Raw genomic sequence first — 19,599 nt, 5'->3', positions numbered from 1 at the left:
TTTAAGGATTAAGGCACATAGATGAATTTATTAAATGGTTCCTAAAGTATTTGGACCGTGGTTAAGGGTTGAAGGCATTGACATTGGTTTGATAGGAGTTGTTCTCTTCAGAAATCTTTTTGTAAATCTAAAACAAAATAGAAAACAAAATTTAAAAACTAAAAATATAGTTTTTTAAATGAAAATTAGTAAAGGAAAATAAAACATTTATTTCCATATTCTGATTTGTTTAATGCTTCTATTAAATTCACACTACATATAAAGGCTTGTTTTTACATTTGTTGAAGCCCACATCATAGGCTGATCCAGTACAGAATGAGAATCTAAAGGCTGGCCAGATGGCTCAGTGGGTAAGGGCGCTTGCTGCCAAGCCTGAGTTCAGTGCCCGGGATCTACATGGGTGGAAGAACTACCTACCACAAGTTGTCTTCTGACTTCCACACATTCTACGGCAAGTGTGCATGCAAACACACACACACACACACACACACACACACACACACACACTCTCCATGTTTAAAATAAAAAGAAATCAAAGGACTTGGTGTGGCTACTTGGAATACCAGCAATGATGAGGCTCTAAGTTTATCCAATAAAGACAAATCTGAATGTTCACTACGAGCAAAACTTTGTCTTAGGCCCTCTGGAATCCAATACAAATTAAATTAAAAAAAAAAAATGAAGTGGGAATGGTGTTGGTATTTCTATAATATTGTTATTGCTTTCTAGGGTATCCATCAAGCTTTTGAAAACTTCATTCTGTAGCAATATGAGAATTTTTCTAAAAGGAAAATTCATGAAGAAAAATAATCTAGTTTTGTTACTGGACAGATGGAAATATTTTGCAGGAAGTTAATAAAGCATACATACATTTCAAATTAAAAAAATTTTTTTTTTGGGCCGGGCGGTGGTGGCGCACACCTTTAATCCCAGCACTTGGGAGGCAGAGGCAGGAGGATCTTTGTGAGTTCGAGGCCAGCCTGGTCTACAGAGCGAGATCCAGGAAAGGCGCAAAGCTGCACAGAGAAACCCTGTCTCGAAAAACAAAAACAAAAAATAAAAAAATTTTTTTTTTTGCCCCACCACTACCAGGCTTTTTATTTTTTCTAGACAGGGTTCTCTGTATAACAGTCCTGGCTGTCCTGGAACTCACTCTGCAGACTCACAGAGATCCTCCTGGCTCTGCCTCCCGAGTGTTGGGATTATAGGCGTGCACCACCACCGCCCTGCTTACAGACTCACTTTTCTCTATGAAGAATATAATCTCCATAAGAGAAATACACTGTAAATAATTTAAACATTTTACTTATTTAAAAACATGTTTAGCTGGATGTTAGTAGCTCATGCCTTTAATCCCAGCACACAGGAGGCAGAACCAGGCGGATCTCTTTGAGTTCAAGGCCAGCCTGGTCTACAGAGAAGAAACCCTGTCTCAAAAAAAAAACCAAACCAACCAAATACATGTTCACTGATTTTTTTTCTTTAATTTACACATGAGGTCTTTCCTAGTCAGAAAACTACTCATTTGACATGTCTGTGCCCTTTGTACCTCCTTTTAGTAATTACATCTAATAAGGTTTGATCAGTTCCCTCTTGTATTTAACATTTGATCATCTCCCTGGAACTTTTTTCTGGCTTCTATGACAGTTCCCTCCCCTTTCCAATTCTTTCTAAGAAGACTGACTTATCTTCATTTTATGTGTAAGGGTGTTCTGCTTTTGTGTATGCGTATGCACCACGGGCACGCAGTGATGTTGTAATACTTTACTTTTTAATTATGTGTATGTGCCTATGTGTGGGCATGCTCACTTCTATTCGGGTACCCTCAGAGGCTCAGTAGGGCACTGGATCCCTCGAAGTGGAGTTACAGATGGTTGTGAGCTGCCCAGTGTGGCTGCTGGGAACTGAACTCCAGTCTTTGCAAAAGCAGCACACGCTCTTAACTGCTGACATGTCACTCCAGTCTCTCCTGCACATTGACTTATTTAGTATGGCGAGGAAAAGGCAGGGGCAGGGAACAAGTGGTTCTTTCCTTCTGCCACGTGAGTTCTGCAGACTGAACTCAGGTTCTCGGGCTTTGTGGCAAGCATCCACCTGCTGAGCTCTCTTGCCAGCCCTGAACTTCTGACCCCCATTCCTTCACCTCTGAAGTGCTAGGACTACAGGTGTGCATCAGCTGAGCCGGGCACAGGTGTACGTGGTGCTGGCACTGAACACAGGGTTTCACTCATGCTAGGCAAGGACTCTACCAGCAGAGCTACATTCCTAGCCGGTATCTGCTTTTAGTGAGAGCACAAATCAAGGTATTTTCTTCCCTAAAAATCTTGACTATTTTCCTGTTCCTACTCAGACCCAGATTCCTACATCTGGAATTTAAGGCCGCCTATATTTTGGCTCTAGCATGCTTCTTCAGATATATCTGTCATTCCCCGACACCCCTGCACCCTGGGCTTTGAATGTAACTCAGTAGTAGAATGTTGCTTGGCATTCTTAAAGACATTTACTGAAAGGAGTTAGAGAACCTTTCACATCACAGCTCAGATTCAGACAGATCTCTCTCTCTGAGCATTTGGACCGCGTTGCTTGGTATAAAGTTAGTTTTGTGTATGTGTGGTGTTTGAAGACAGGGTCTCACAGTGAAACTTAGGCTAGCCTGGAACTGTGTGGACCAGCTGGCCTCTGATATATGGCACTTCTGCTTCAGCCTTCCCTGGCCCTCCATGACCTATCCTACTTACAGACCAGGAGGGATGGTGTAGAATTCATCTTTGTTTATATCATTTTACCTGACACAGAGTGTGTTTAATAAATGCGTTGGACTAAGAAACCATCATTTAAGCTGGTTGGTGTTGGCACATGCCTTTAGGTGGATTTCTATGAGTTCAAGGCCAGCCTAGTCTATAGACTGAGTGAGTTCCAGGACAGCCAACGCTACACAGAGAAACCCTGTTTCAGAAAAAACAAACAAACAAACAAACAAACAAAACAGAACAAAAACAAAAAAGAAAAAAAGAAAAAAACCATTATTATTCATGAAGGGGGGAAAAAAAATCACTTTTTTTTCTTTTTGAGGCAGGGTCTCATTTAGCCCAGGCTGGCCTTGGACCCCTGATCCTCTTGCCTCACCTCCAGAGATTACAGGCATGTACCTTTGTTGAATGAAGAAACTTTTTTTTTTTTTTTTTTTTAAAGATTTATTTATTTATTATGTATACAGCATGTATGACTACAGGCCAGAAGGGGGCACGGGGGCACCAGATCTCATTACAGATGGTTGTGAACCACCATGTGGTTGCTGGGAATTGAACTCAGGACCTCTGGAAGAGCAGTCAGTGCTCTTAACCTCTGAGCCATCTCTCCAGCCCGAAACTTTTATTAAAAACAAACAAATTGCCGGTGGTGGTACACGCCTTTAATCCCAGCACTCGGGAAGCAGAGGCAGGCGGATCTCTGAGTTCGCGTCCAGCCTGGGCTACAGAGTGAGTTCCAGGACAGGCACCAAAACTACACAAGGAAACCCTGTCTCAAAAACAAAAACAAACAAACAAAAAAACCAAACAAATAAATAAAAACTATGGGTTTGCAGGACACTCAGCAGGTGAAGTTGCTCACTGCCAAGGCTGACAACCTGAGTTCAGTCCCCTGAACCACATGGTAGGACAGAAGTGACTCACAAATGGTCTTCTGATCACTACAGATGCACTATGTGCTCACACACACACACACACACACACACACCTCCCTAAATAAATGTAAAAATAACAAAAAAAAAAACCCAAAAAACAAACAAAAGCCCACTAAAGTTACAATAAATCAATATTTTTTAAGCTAGATTAAACAAGGATTAGTTTTATAAAGACTAGAAACACAAAGTTGCTCATTGCTGGGAGCTTCAAACTATTCAGACTCAGAAGATCCTCCTAGACACAAGGGGACATCATCTTACCGCTCTTCTTGAGAAGTTCGCCTCTCCGGGACTTCTCCAGGTTTTCAAGAAATTGTTCAAACACTTTCACATATGGCGCTAGACTGGTCTTCTTGTAATCTAGATTATAAAGGGTGTACATTAGAGCTAGCACATTGGCAGAAGAGCACTAATATTTTAAAACAACCAGAGTTAGTTCTCTAACAAACCCTTAACCACCTTGATAACAAGAAAGGAGATACAAATGACCTAAGTTAGAGAACCAAAGGTGCCATTCCAAGAGACTCCAAGGAAACAGTGTTATTACAGAGTACTATAAAAACTTACACTCTAAAAGCTGGGTAACTCAGAAGCGGGGTTTCTAAGTGCAGATCATCTCCCATAAGTCTAGAAGATATAAATAACTAAACAGACCCACTATAAGATGGAAAGTATCATCAGAAGCCACACACACACACACACACACACACACACACACACACACACACACACACACACACACACAAAACCAGGACTGGACAGTCACTACTGAATTGTTTTGTTTTGTTTGCTGTCCTGGAACTCACTCTGTAGACCAGGCTGGCCTAGAACTATCAGACATCTGCCTGCGTCTGCCTCCCGAGGGCCGAGATTAAAGGTATGTGCTACCCTGCCTAACCTATCCAACTTTCAAGGAAGATTTCATACCAATTTTTAAAAAGCTTGCTCCACAAACAGAAAACGAAGGAACACTACCATATCCACTCTACAAAGCCAATATCATCCTGGTAGCAAAGCCAGGCAAAGACACAACAACAAAAGAAACCACAGACCAGGTTCTTTGATGAGCATAGCTGCAAACATTCTCTACAAAATACTTGAACTCAGGAACACACTAAGACCACATACTATGAACAAAGACGCTTCATGCCAGAGAGGCAAGGTCGATTCGACATAGATCATCAATAAATGTGATACATCATATAAATAAACTTGAGACAAACCCCACACGCATTTCTATTAATGCTGAAAAGGCATCTGAAAAAGTTCAACATGCCTTCATGATAAAGTTCTGGAGATTTTAGGAATAGTTGAAACATATCTCAGCTGGGCACTCGGGAGGCAGAGGCAGGCGGATCACTGTGAGTTCAAGGCCAGTCTGAGCTACAGAGTGAGATCCAGGAAAGGCGCAAAGCTACACAGAGAAACCCTGTCTCCAAAACCAAAAAAGAAAAAAGAAAAAAAGAAACACCTCAAAATGATAAAGGCTACCATATACAACAAATCTACAGTCAATGAAGACAGAGCAAGGACATTTCCTCTAGAATCAAGAACAAGACAAGGATGTCCACACTCTTTTTATTTTGTATCTTAAAGATTTTATTTATTTTTATTTCATGTGAATGAGTGTTTGCCTGAATGTATTGTACGTCTGTGCACCATACACACGTAGTACCCACGGGAGCCAGAGAGGGCATTGGATCCTCCTGGGACTCAAGTTACAGCCAGCTGTAACTGGGGGGTGAGAGTGGGGGGCTGGAATTGAACCTGAGTTCTCTGCAGGAGCGGCAAGTGCTTTCTACTGCTGAGATATCTCTCCAGCAACCCCCACCCTTTATCTGACACCGTGCTCAAAGTCTTAGCTACAGCAGTTACACAAGACAGGCCTAAAAGGGATAGAAATTGGAAAGGAGGAAGTCATACTATTTATATTTGCAGATGACACAATTCTTTTTTTGTTTTGTTTCTTGAGACAGGGTTTTTCCGTGTAGTTTTGGAGCCTGTCCTGGATCTCACTCTGTAGACCAGGCTGGCCTCGAACTCACAGAGGTCCACCTGGCTCTGCCTCCTGAGTGCTGGGATTAAAGGCGTGCGCCACCACCGCCCAGTGATGACACAATTCTTTAAAGACTCCACAGACTATACTAGAGAAGGGCAGAGCCGTGACAGCATTTATCACTGAGCTGGTTCAGGGCAGATGCCAGACCGTGGCCTGATTCTAAGAATTAGTTACGGGAGTGGAGACAGGTCTGTCAGAGTGCAGACAGATTTGTCAGAGCAGCTCCAGTACACTAACTCACCTCTGACTCTGGGTTTGCTATCAGATCCGGCTTCATGCCCCTCGTTGTCCTTTTCATGAGTGGAAACCACGTCCAATTCTCGGCAGATGGAGCTACAAGCAATAGAATAAGGGAATTTTAAAGTTGGTTCCTAGACTCACATCACCTACTGACATTAGCACAGGAAGCTCAAACTCTCTGTGAAAAAACATCTGCCTGAGGGGTAGCTTGGTGGTGGGCGATGGTCTTAGTATGTAAACAACCCCAGGCACCACTTCTGATACTGAACAATAAACAAACAACCTGTCAACTAGATCTGAGGCAGCATCATCTCTTCTTGGAGTTCTTCAAGCACATTATTAAGGACTAGGAAAGGCAGCAGCAGAGTGTATGTGCTCAGGGCCTTGCACACACAAGTGCTCTCACACTCAGCAGATCTCAATATGTAGCTCTAGGGGACCTACAATGTTTGTTTTAATTTTGAGAAAGAGTCTCATGTATTCCAGGGTGTTCTCAAACTGTCACAAAGCCAAGGATGACCTTGAATTCTCTTGTTTCACCTCCACTCCCCCCCGGCCTGTGATTACAGGTGTATTCCACATCACCTGTGATTATGTGCTGCTAAGCCACATTTTTCCTACGCCCTGACCTAGAACTGTGATCCTTCTGCCTCTGGATCCATGGTATATGCCACTATGCCTGGCAAGATCTGTTTTTAGTACGGTTCTGGGATCTAACCCAGTGCCTTGTATATGCCTGGCAAGTGCTCTGTCACTGAGCTACATCCGTACACATCTCTAGGCTAAAATTTCCATGTATGCATATGTGTGTGTGAGCCACAGTACACATACAGCCCAAGTACAACCTTGGGTGTTGACCCTCACCTTCGACCTGCTGGGTGTATTTCTGCTATGTATTCTGGGCTAACTGGCCTGCGAGCTCCTGGGGATTTTCCTGTCTCTTACTCCCATCTCACCACAGACACACTGAGATCACAGATACATGTCACTGTGCCTGGCTCTATGAAGGTCTAGTGACTTCAACTCAGGTCTTTTGTTTTATTTATTTTTTTTTTTGAGACAGGGTTTCTCTGTGTAGTTTTGGTGCCTTTTCCTGGAACTCGCTTTGTAGACCACGGTGGCCTCGAACTCACAGAGATCCGCCTGCCTCTGCCTCCTGTGTGCTGGGATTAAAGGTGTGCTCCACCACTGCCCGGCTTCAACTCAGGTCTTAATGCTGTATTTCACCCGAGGAGCCATCTCCCGAAGCGCCGCCTAAAACTTTTCATATGCTTGAATTGGTATTTCCCAGACTTTTATTTTTGATGCTGTGGACTAGGCCCAGTACTCTTACTAATGAGCTGTGCCCCTTAGCCCTCATAGGGTTTGATCTTAAAATGCTTTTCCCCACACAACAGCTAAAACCATGCATGGCCCCCCTAAAGTATCACCATATAATCCCTAGTACTAAGTACCTCCACAATCAAATAGGTCACCCTGTAAAGCTACGTCTCTATCCAGGAATCTAGGATAATCTATTTTAAATTCAGGAGAATAGTCATAAACAAGGAATAATCAATGATCTGGAACATACCTTATAGTTGGAACAGTAAATGGGTCAAACTGATCAACTTTATGAAAATCAATTGGCACAGAAATGCGACCTGTAAGAACCAGAAGTTATAAACACATGATTATAGGTTGTTGTGTCTCTGAATTATTTTTGGTTAAATTTTTACAAAGTGCTGGGGATATAGTTTAGTGGTAGAGTGTTTGACTTGCACGTATGAGGTCCTATATTCAATCTTTAGCGCACACACACACACACTTTTTTCCCCAAAGGCTTTGCTATCATAAGGGTTTTTTAATCTGTTTTTTGGAGACAGGGTCTCACTATATAGCCCTAGTTGTCCTTGAACTCACTACTATGTAGATCAGGCTGGCTTTGAACTTGTAACTGTCTTCCTGTCTCTGCCCCAGTACCGGGATGGATTACATGCATGCGCTATCATGCTCAGGCTGTTTGGAGCCAAGGCCTCACTATGTAGCCCAGGTTGGTCTTGAATTTATGAACCCCCTAAGAGCTGAGACCACAGGTATGCACCACCATACTTGACTACATCAGACCTCTTATTTTTAACTGTGTGTGTGTGTTCTGTGTACACAAGTGCAGGTGCCTGCAGAAGCCAGAGGCATCAGATCCTCTTGGAGCTGGAGTTATAGGCAGCTGTCAGCCACCCGACATGGGTGTTGGGATTCGAACTCAGGTCCTCTGGAAGAGCAGTATGTGTTCTTAACCACTGAACGATCTATCCAGCCCCTGGACATCTTTTTTTTTAAGATTTATTTATTTATTATGCATAAAGTGTTCTGCCTGTGTGCCAGAAGAGGGCAGATCTCATTACAGATGGTTGTGAGCCACCATGTGGGTGCTGGGAATTGAACTCAGGACCTCCGGAAGAACAGCCAGTGCTCTTAACCGCTGAGCCATCTCTCCAGCCCGCCCCTGGACATCTTTAAAAATTTTTTTAAAAACGCTTTTATTTATATGTGTGTGTATAAGTCAAAGGACAACTTGTAGGAGCTGGTTTTCTCCTTCCACCATGTAGGTCCAGAAAATTGAATCTAGGTCATCAAGTGTGGTGGCAAGTGCCTCTTACCTGCTGAGCTACCTCACCAGTTCCACGCTGGACATCATTATGGAGCGTTTTGGAAATATATGGTCATGTGACCAGAATGATATTTTGGTCAACTGATGGGCTGCATACAGTGGTGATTATAAGACATTGTCCAGCAACAAGCAGCTTAGTTTGTTTAAAAATATACTGTGATGTTTGCACAATAATAAAAAAAAAATGATATTTCTCTAAAGGTATTTCTGTTGCTAAGTGACATATGACCTTTGATGACATCTTATAAATCTACACCTGGTTCGAGGCCAGCCTGATCTAGAGAGTGAGTTCCAGGACAGCCAGGGCTACAGAGAGAAATCCTGTCTCGAAAAAATAAACAAACAATCAAAAAACACAAAACAATCTACACCCAGGACAATACATAAAACTCACATCTAAGGGCTGAGGATATAATGACTTCTTTAGAAATGGCTCCCATTATGGAGAGTGCCTGGCCTAGCCTGGAACTTGCTATGTAGCCGAGGATGGCCCTGATCCTTCTGCTTCCCTCTGGCTTCTACATCCCGGGTGCTGGAAGTACAGGTGTATGAACAAACACTTCGTACTTGGCTCCAGTTTGTTTTTCCAAATAGTTTTTTTCTTTTTTTGGGACAAGGCTCCCATATTGCCTAGGCTGGCCTCAAACCCCATGTTGCTGACAATGACGTCAAACTTCTGATTCTCCTGATTAGGGGGATTATAGGCCTGTGCCATCACACATCGCTTATGGTGGCTGGGATGGAACCCAGGGCTTTTGTGCATGCCAAGCAAGCACTTTACAAACTGAGCCTCAACCCCACAACCCTCAAACTTTTATAGAGTAGCAGTTCACCTGGTAGCTACTTAGCAGGCAAGGTCAAAGCATGTAGATACTAGCCAACAAGTTGGTTCTTCAACCTTAACTTCACAGACATATGTATCTATTCACAACTAATGACATCCCCACTAACACCAAAAATAATGAGCCAGGCATGGGGGCACACGCCTTTAATCCCAGCACTCTGAGGCAGAGGCAGGTGGATCTCTGTGAGGAAGACTGGTCTACACAGTGAGATCTGGGCTAGCCTGGTCTACACAGTGAGACCCTGTCTCAAAACAGAAGAAAAGGGTTTTTCTTTTTGTTTTCCTCACTTTCCTCGCACTGTACCTGTTTTAGGATGAACGCTAAAAGGGCTCTTCAGTAAATGATTGATTCCTTTGCTCACGTTGATATCCAGGCGTGGAAAACAGTACTGGAGCATGATCTCCCACTCCAGCCAGGGACCACATTTATCATTCTTCATATTCTAAAAGCAGACGTAAGGCCACCATGAGGATCAGAAGGGACTACTGAGTATTTCTTCAAAGATGGTTAAAAAGGAAGACCTTCTTCAACCGTCTTTAACTTAATCATGAACTGTATTATGATACTGGCAAACACATTTCAATACCTGGGAGGTGCTGATCACTTTCCTCAGATGGTCCCAGCGCTGAGACGAACTGTGAAGCCGCTGAAAGCCTCTCTGAAGCTCATCGTGAATCGGTGATACAGCATTAAGGAACACGCTAATCTGGGGTACCTCGGTAAGTCAGGCTGAAGCCTCACACACTTAGACACTATCAGTGACTCCTAAAACACAAATGCTAGGCGCGTACAGCAGTAAAAAAATTCCCTTATAGCCAGGTGGTGGTGATACACATCTTTAATCCCAGCACTCGGGAGGCAGAGGCAGGCAGATCTCTGAGTTTCAGGCTAGCCTGGGCTACAGAGTGAGTTCCAGGACAGCCAGAGCTACACAGAGAAATCCTGTCTTGAAAAAACAAAAACAATCTTATAAAAATATAGTAGTGAAATGACAGAAAGATGCTAAAATAATTATAAGGTATATAACATAATGAAGTTTTCCCAGGTCTTGTACATATCCAGACTAAATGACTACCCATTCTTTAACCATTAATTCTAGGAACAACTTATAAAATGAGAAAACTATTTTACAAAATGGTCCCATTTCTTACTGTAGCCCAGTGATATAAAAATGTAGACATGCAGGAACAAAAAGATTAAACTTCTAGAAACATATGAGACTATGCAAAGCAGTATATAGCTATAATATCACAGGTTGACAGGACTGACTCACACAGTAATCACAGGAAAGGATATTCTCAGGAACAAGGGCTAAAATCTTATCCCAGTTTTCTTTATTTTCAAGAATATCTTGGCCAACTAAGGCATATTCTTCAAAGTATTTTCTAATTATGTTTATAGATTTCCTGTAGGAATAATAGTAACAAAAAAGTCCAAACAGCATTAGCAACACATAGGACACACAGGCACTCTCCCACTGGGCAAGGTTACTGTTTATTTTTCCTGAATTCCTAGAACTAGATGAATGGAATGAGACCTTTTAGTTAGTTAAAGTTAAAACTAGACACTTAAAAGGTAAATAACCTAGCATGTTACCTATCATAGGATAGGTAGGTATTGGGGAAAAGTTTGCTTCCTTTACAAATTTTTTATTTTATTTTGAGACAGCATTTCACTGTATAACTCTGGATCCCCGGAAACAAGCTCTGGAGACCTGGCAGGCCTCTGTAGAGATCGGACTGCCTCTGCCTCCTGGGGCTGGGATTAAAGGTGTGTGCTACCATGACTGGTCTAAATGATTACTTCTTAAATCCTACAATCTAAACAGTTACTGACATCATAGAACACGCAACACTGGTATAACTAACCGACTTAGGACACATCAGTGTTACAGGTAGGATCTAGTTTCTTGCTTTAAAATCACAACAGCTGCCTAGCAATGGTAACGCATGCCTTTAATCCCAGCACTTGGGAAACAGAGGCAGGTGGATCTCTACAGAGGCCAGCGTGGTCTATAGAGTGAGTTCCAGGCCAGCCAGGGCCACAGAGACCCTCTCAAAATAAAACAAAATAAAAAAATGGCAACAAGGGCATAATGCTTGGGATTTACAAATATTCTTCACATCTTGTTTCATTTGTTTTTGCCACAACTCTAGAGTTAAGTAGAGCAGACCCAGCCCTCCACATCATCCACATAAGGAAGTGGTGCCTCCACCATTAAGGGCACAGGGCAGAACAGGGGTAGAGGAAGCATGAGTTTTAGAAGCTGGTAAACTGGGGCCTGTGTGCTAGACGTTAACGGTGACTTGTGTGATAGTAAGCAGCCCACATAATTCTCTAGAACCCACTCTTCTTATCTTTCAACGGAGATACTGTCACGTTTCTCGTGAAGTCGTGAAGGTCGCTGAGAATCATAGTAGACCATAAACTAGGAGGCTGATAGCTTCAACAGCGACTAAAAGCGCTCCTCGGAGGTGAAAACTGACAGCAAGAGACTTCTAGAAGCAAAAGAGACTTCTAGAAGACTTCTAGTAGCAAACCAGAGACTCCCAGGGAGTCTTTCCCAACAGACCTGACAAAAGGATGAAGCTTTTCACTCAGGTGAACTTTCTTTTTAACGTCTTGACCACCCTGAAAAATAAACCACCAGGAAAAAAAAAAAAGACCTTTATTTATGTATATTATAAAGCCTAAATAAAATTATTTAAAACCATCTTTAACATATTCTATTATCCCATTTAGAGCTATATAAAAACCAGAGACAGTGGCTAAATTTGGAAGTATAGCTTGGATGCTATTTCATTACTAAAAAATGTTTTCTTTTTGCGTCTGTGTACCTGGGTATACGTGTGTGTATGACAAGAGTGTTGTAGCTGTGAAGGCCGTAAGATGGAGTTAGATCCTGGGAACTGGAGTTACAGGTGGTTGTGAGCTACCACGTCAGTGTGGAACCTGAGCCAGGGTCCTCTGCAGGAAGTGCTTCTAACCACTGAGTCACCAGCCCAGGATCTTCCATATCTCCAACTTTCTCTTAACTTTATTTGACAAAGTTAACTAGAGAAGCAAATTAATTTTCCATTTGCTAAAAGGAAGATACTTAGCAGAAAAAAATTAAGCATCTTTTTTGTTGTTGGAGGTAGGGTCTCACTCTCCAGCCCAGGCTGGCCCGGAGCTCACAGCCTCCTGCTTCAGTCCCTGGGAGCTAGAATTATGGACACGAGATGCCATCTATATTTTAAAGATATAAATAAATTCAGCTATTGTTTGAGTTCACGTATTTACACGATGAACTAGTTATTTTCACACGGCCCCCCTCACCGAAACCCTTCTTCCCAACAGGTCTTCTCTTTATCAGCTCTTTTGTGTGTGTGACTCCCTGAGTTAATGCAGGTTTCTTGCCCCAGTGTGGGTGAGAGATTACTTCCTAGAGCCAGGGCAACTTGTTAGTGGCTACACCACTGATGGAAATGGCATGTCCTCACCGACCTGTCCCACAGGAAGGGGCAGGGCCTCAGGGACCCGTCTTCCACCCATGAGACATGAATTGTTGATGGGCCCCTGTCACATGAAGAACTTGTGCAGACAGCTGCAGTGAGCTCACATGGATGCAGACAGCTGCAGTGAGCTCACGTGGGTGCAGACAGCTGCAATGAGCTCACGTGGATGCAGACAGCTGCAGTGAGCTCACATGGATGCAGACAGCTGCAGTGACCTCACGTGGGTGCAGACAGCTGCAGTGTGCTCACCTGGATGCAGACAGCTGCAGTGTGCTCACGTGGGTGCAGACAGCTGCAGTGAGCTTACGTGGGTGAACCATCTTTCAAAAACTAGTTACTATGACTTGGAATGTTCTTTGCTAAGACTGCTCACTCTGAAACATGAATGCTATAAAGATAATTTTCTGTGTTACCCAAAGTCCTGCGCTTGGTAGTATCTGCTAGATAAAGAAACGGGAACTGTTAATTCAGAGAGGCTTACCTTGACAAGACTCAAGTACTCCACTATCCCAGAGCGTACGGCAGAGGACAGTTTTCTAACGGACTCGTCACAGACCCAACAATGAACTCCTCTCCTTCCTGAGTACACCCAGAGGCGGTGCTTGAATCCAAAGTCCTCTGAGGAGGGGCAGAAATACTAGGTTTTAAGACGGTTTTATAACCTAGCTTTTGCTTACTCATTTCTCATGTTTTCCACAAGTACTCTCAGACAAGGTCTTATGTTACCCAGGTTGGTTTTTTTGTTTGATTTTTTTTTCCCCCCGAGACAGGGTTTCTCTGTGTAGCCCTGGCTGTCCTGGAACTCGCTTTGTAAACCAGGCTGGCCTTGAACTCAGAGAGATCCGCCTGTCTCTGCCTCCCGAGTGCTGGGATCAAACGTGTGCGTCACCATGCTCCACCACTCGGGCTAGTTTTAAACTTGCTATATTGCCAAGGATGACCTTGAATTCCTGATCCTCCTAACTCCACCCCCCAAATTATAGGTATGTACCACCAGACTTGGCTTCCTATTTTTATGTTTGTGTTTATCATATGTGGGTGTGAGTGCCCATGCATACATGTGGAGAATTCAGAGGCTGACACTTTATTTGTCCTTCTATTCCTGTCCTCTTATTTTTTGAGGTCTCCCACTGAATCCGGAGCTCGCTGATTCATTCAGCTGATGGCTGGCTGGGCAAGCCTCTGGAATCCTCTTGTTTCTATCTCCCCAGGATGTGGTTACAGGCATGTGCTACCAAGCTTGGCTATCACACAGGTGCTGGAAATCCAAACCCAGGTGTCATGCTCACAGTGTGGTGGTCTGAAAGAAAATGGCCCCCAAAAGGAAGTGGCACTATCAGGGGGTATGGCCTTATTGGAGTAGGTGTGTCTTGCTGGAGGAAGTGTGCCACCGTGGAGGAGGGCTTTGAGGTCTCATAGGCTCAAGTAATGCCCAGAGAGACAGATCACTTCCTATTGCCTTAAGATGTAGGACTCACAGCTCCAGCACCATGTCCCACCATGATGATAACAGGCTGAAACCTCCGGTTTATAAGTGAGCCACCCCAATTAAATGTTCTCCTTTATAAGGGTTGCCGTGGTCATGGTGTCTCTTCACAGTGAAGAAACCCTGAGACACACAGCCACAGCTTCCTCATTTTAATCACACTGACTTTCATGCAGCTTGCTGTGTCCTGAGCTCGGTCTTTCTTTCTTCTTTCTTTCTTTCTTTCTTTCTTTCTTTCTTTGCCCATTCTCATCTTTCTGACAAGGATTTCTTTCTTTCCTGACTCATTTTCATTAATGTTTATGTGCTTCTGTGTGGTGTTACCCGCAGAACCAGGGGATGGTATTGGACCCCTTAGAGATAGAATTAGAAGTAGCTGTTAACCGACCTACACAGTTGCTGGGAACCAGTTCAGAGGCAATTGTAATTGCGGGGTGGCGGAGGGGGGCAGGAGGATCAGGAGTTCAAGGTCATCCTTAGCACTATAGTAAGTTTAAAACCAGACTGGGTAAGAGTCTTCTTTGTTCTTTCACTTTTCCTATGGAGAGCAGTACCTAGCACACAGAGCTGCTCCACAGTGGACTGTACTGGGGGAAGATACACTAGTGTATTTTCTTTTCTTTTCTTTTTTTTTTGGTTTTTCGAGACAGGGTTTCTCTGTGTAGCTTTGCGCCTTTCCTGGAACTCACTTGGTAGCCCAGGCTGGCCTCGAACTCACAGAGATCCGCCTGGCTCTGCCTCCCGAGTGCTGGGATTAAAGGCGTGCGCCACCACCGCCCGGCTAGTGTATTTTCTTAATGTTCTCACTACAAATGTTTCTCTTTTCTTTTTCTCTTATGTTTCAGGGGAAATACCAGAAACATAGGAGATCTGATCATGAAATGCGGAGACTTAGGAACGCAGACCTGACTGGCACGTACCCTTCAATGCTCGGTCTATGATTCGAATGGCCATCGTCATCAGGGTCCAGCACTTAGCACATATGTCTGCAGAACTGGAACACAGTCATCGTTACTCACTGTCAGTGACACCACCCACTCCAAGAGGAAGGTGCTTACCTGCAACATCTCCTTACGTCATCGTAGTCTGTCATGTCAATGTCAAAGACCAGTTCCTTCTCCTGGGCCTGGAAAGCTCCTAGCTTCACTGTATTGTGCTGACTGGGCTACAAATACAAATACAAAATACCTATCAGTTTCTGTGAGAGTTGTCCATATCTATTCACACAGAAAATGAGTCACAGAAGTTGCATAATACAACGTCTATGGCACTCTGAGTCCATTACTTGGGATCTCATAGAATCTGAATTAATGGTAGTTTTATTTTTTTTAATCTACTTAGAATAGGGTTTAATGAATTCTCTATAAATATATGTTGCATGATAGAAATAATAAAGCTATTTTAGGCTCCTAACAAGAAATGATGGGCTGGAGAGATGGCTCAGAGGTTAAGAGCACTGACTGCTCTTCCAGAGGTCCTGAGTTCAATTCCCAGCAACCACACGGTGGTTCACAACCATCTCTAATGTGTTCTGGTTGCCCTCTTCTGGTGGGCAGGGGTATATGCAGGCAGAACACTATACATAATAAGAAAATAAATCTTTTTTAAAAAATGTCTAGACAAATAATTCCCTATTACAGGATGTTTTACAAATCTTTGTTACTGTACATACAAATAACAAATACCTACTTATTTTAGATCCCATCAACAGATTAAAATATATCTCCTCAAATGAGTCTTGGTTGTTGTTTTGAGACAGGGTTTCAGTAGCCTACGCTGACCTTGAACTCCCTATGTGGCCAAAGATAATCTTGGACTTCTCATCCTCCTGCTGCCACCTGAGGCTGGAATTACTAGCATGTGTCCTACACCCAGATGATGCAGAGCTGGAGCCGGAGCCCAGAGCTTCCATGCTAGGAAAACAATCAACTGAGCAGGCCCCAGCCCTTGAAGCAGCTAGCTCTCCAGACTCTTCTGTAAACCTACAGAGCTACGTGACTGCTCCTCCACTGCCCTCACAGAAGGTACCTGATCTGTTACTTGGAAAATATAAAAGAGGGTCTTGGGACTTGGGGGACAAAAGGCACAGTTGAAGAAGGGTATATTATATTGCTACTAGAGAGATTAATCAGGTATTTATAAATGAAATGCTGAGATTCAGCCCTTTCTTTTAAATTGTGTTTAGTTTTATGTCTATGTGAGAGAGAGAGAGAGAGAGAGAGGATGTGTTCAGGATGTGAGGTGTCCTACTTCTCTATTTTATTCCCTGTAGACAGGGTCTTTCACAGAACTTGAGCTTGGCAGGTTGCCCAGTGATCCTCCTGCCTCTGCCTCATAGCACGGAGGTTGTAGACACAACCAGCTTTTAGGTGGATGCTGGAGGTTTGAACTCGGGGCCAAAGCAAGTGTTCTTCCTGTTGAGCCATCTCCTCACCCAGAGATCCAGTCCTTTCTCCTCACGTCCGTTGCTTTCCACTGACAACTCAGGCAGGAAACTAGATTCCTTTCGGAAGAATCTGACCAGATGTATCGGGAACTGTTCTAGGCTCTAGGGACAGGTCAGTGACTGAATGAAGGTCTCTATGCTAGTGGAGATATTATTCTGACAAAGACCTGAGGAACTTAGCTCAGAGTCCCTGAGAATACGGCTCAGCCAAATCACTTTCCAGCAAAAACATCACATCCATAGCTGGGTGCTTTGGTAAATTCAGCACCTCAGGAGGCAGAAGCAGGAAGATTATGAAGGGGGGTGGGGGTGGGTTGGGTTTGAGTGTAAAAGAAGAGAGTTTAATAAACTATCATCGACATCCCCAGAAATAAGATTTTCCAAAGAAAAAGGACAGGATGTTTACAAAAAGTATAGCTCCCCCCACAACTCAAGAGCACAAGCATGGTAACGGTCTCGTCACTACCTATCGGAACAGACGATGAAAGGCACACACCAAGGCGCACAGCTGTATAATTTTAGAACTAGGGAAAGAAAGGATCGACAGAAAATCCTAACAGCTCCCAGGTCTCATGCATTAGAAGAGAATTAGAATAGCATTAGTTTCCCGCCCCTGGTACAACACGGATCAAATGTAGGGTTTCCCACAACACATGCTCTAAGACTACTCTACATCCCAGCTCCTCTTATGAGAAACTAATAAAAACTTCTATACTTACTGTGTGTGCAGGTGCATGCATGTACGCCAGAGGCTGAAGGTGGGCGTTTTCTTCAACCACTCTCCACCTTAGCGACACAGGGTCTCTTCCTGAAGCTGGAGCTCCCTGATTCCACTAGTCTGGCTGTCCAGAGAACTCCAGGGATCCCCTTGTCTCTGTCTCGGGATATGGGTACTAGGGATTCTCAACTCAGGTCCTCAAACACTTTACCAACTGAGTTCTCTCCCCAGCCTCAGGTTTACTGATTTCAAATATAGATTTATTTTCCTCTTTTAGCCAATCAAATCAAAGGTTTATTGTCCATTTGTTTTCAGGGACAGGGTTTCTCTTGCAGGCCCTGGCTGTGCTGGTACTCAACTCTGTAGACGGGCTGGTCTCAAACTCAGAGATCCACGTGCCTCTGGGGTTTAAGGAATGTGTCACCACCCCAGCAAGAATTTTTTTTTTTTTTCTTTTAAAAGACATAGTCTCGGCCGGGCGGTGGTGGCACACGCCTTTAATCCCAGCACTCGGGAGGCAGAGCCAGGCGGATCTCTGTGAGTTCGAGGCCAGCCTGGTCTCCAAAGTGAGTTCCAGGAAAGGCGCAAAGCTACACAGAGAAACCCTGTCTCGAAAAACCAAAAAAAAAAAAAAAAAAAAAAGACATGGTCTCATGTATTTCAGACTGGCCTCCAACTCCTATGCAGCTGAGATGGCCTTGGACGTCTGATCCTCTGGCCTCCCCTACCTTTACACTGGGATTACAGGTAACGGACCAACACACCTGGTTTATGGAACCCAAGGGTTCATGCATGCCAGGCAAAACCAGTATGTTTCATCATCTATAACAAACTCTAAAACATTATCTTCAAAACTTGGGGGCACCAACCCACTCTGGCTTATGAAACAAAATACACAAAAAAAGATTCCTTACTCTGTGAGAATATACAGCACCGATATCAATCTTATATGGGTTCATTTTCTGCATCTCCTTTTCCAGCTCACTCTGGTTGTTGAAGGACTGGTAGCGAATGTAAATATCATCTTTCAGTGTGAATGAAAATTCACGGTGTTGAAAGTAATTCTTTGTCACTGCAAAATAATTTTAATTTGGTACTTTATTCAGTTTAGAGCATTATATAACCTCAACTAACGGGAATATATATATATATATATGAGACAGGGTCTTACTGTATAGACTAGGCTGCCCTAGAATTTACTATGGAGCCCAGGTTGGCCTTGAACTCATGAAAATTCACCGCCTCAGCCTCCCAAATGTAAGGATGACAGGTGTGAGTCACCAGGCCCTCTAGAATGTTTTTCATGAGTCCCCTTGGGCCCAACACTGTTTTACTTAGCCTGTAATTTGAAGGGTCGTACTAGTCCACATTTGCTAGGGAACAATAAACGGGAGGTGTAAATATTTTAAAGACGAACTGTCTTTCATCGGCGGGCACTGACAGAGCCCGCTGTGAAAGCCTTTCTTCTTCCTGGGACTTGGTTGCAGGTCACACCCCCATGCTAACACCGAGAAACCGGCTTGTTGCTGGCCCCGCTCCTTCTTTTCTTTTTTAACACGGTATGCCGGCAGGACAGTTAGGTCCACCTGTCTTTCTGCACCTTTGGGGTGGTGGGGCGGGACGGGGACGGTGCAGGAAAACCCTCCCCGCCGCTCGCAGTCCCGCTCCCCGCCTCCCTCACCTCCGCCATAGTTGAGCCAGCGATAGTACTGGGCGTAGGGAAAGAGCCTTCGGTAATACAGCTTGAGTAGCTCCGGCAGCTCCGCAGGGTCAAACGGCTCCATGAAGTTAGGAACTAGACTGACACGAGAATTGGCGGGAACCGCACAGGGCTCCACGGCTGCGTACGCATCGACACCGTGGCGCGCCGCCGCAGGGACTGCCGGGAATTGTAGTTCTTGCGCGCTGTGCCGCAGGACTGCTCTGTCTGGAGACCTGTCTGACGCCCTCTTCTAGCTTCTGTGGGCACCGTG

General features: G+C 44.0%; 1 protein-coding gene across 1 annotated transcript; it reads right to left on the bottom strand.

The window, feature by feature from the left end:
* Window positions 1-19,458, bottom strand: Prim1 (DNA primase subunit 1). The gene is made up of 13 exons (XM_052753612.1): window positions 19,308-19,458; window positions 18,541-18,698; window positions 15,521-15,627; window positions 15,383-15,456; window positions 13,458-13,594; window positions 12,052-12,110; window positions 10,776-10,885; window positions 10,066-10,157; window positions 9,783-9,921; window positions 7,558-7,627; window positions 5,986-6,077; window positions 3,947-4,045; window positions 1-127 (listed from the first exon to the last, which is right to left on the bottom strand). The coding sequence occupies exons 1-13, from the start codon at window positions 19,408-19,410 to the stop codon at window positions 108-110; spliced, it is 1,260 nt and encodes a 419-aa protein (XP_052609572.1). The 5' UTR covers window positions 19,411-19,458; the 3' UTR covers window positions 1-107.
* Window positions 19,459-19,599: the final 141 nt, after the last annotated feature.

The sequence above is a fragment of the Peromyscus californicus genome, unplaced genomic scaffold (assembly GCF_007827085.1).
Source record: "Peromyscus californicus insignis strain IS unplaced genomic scaffold, ASM782708v3 Scaffold_24__1_contigs__length_46423439, whole genome shotgun sequence".
NCBI classification, from domain to species: domain Eukaryota; kingdom Metazoa; phylum Chordata; class Mammalia; order Rodentia; family Cricetidae; genus Peromyscus; species Peromyscus californicus.
Note: the sequence above shows the minus strand (reverse complement) of the source record. Positions and strands in the feature narration are given on the sequence as shown.

Excerpts from the sequence above, each read along its gene's own strand:
- Prim1 (XM_052753612.1), bottom strand. The coding sequence starts at position 19,410 with ATGGAGCCGTTTGACCCTGCGGAGCTGCCGGAGCTACTCAAGCTGTAT. Across the intron at positions 9,922-10,065 it reads AAGTGATCAGCACCTCCCAG|AATATGAAGAATGATAAATG; the intron begins GTATTGAAATGT and ends GTCTGCTTTTAG. Across the intron at positions 6,078-7,557 it reads TTTACTGTTCCAACTATAAG|CTCCATCTGCCGAGAATTGG; the intron begins GTATGTTCCAGA and ends TATTGCTTGTAG.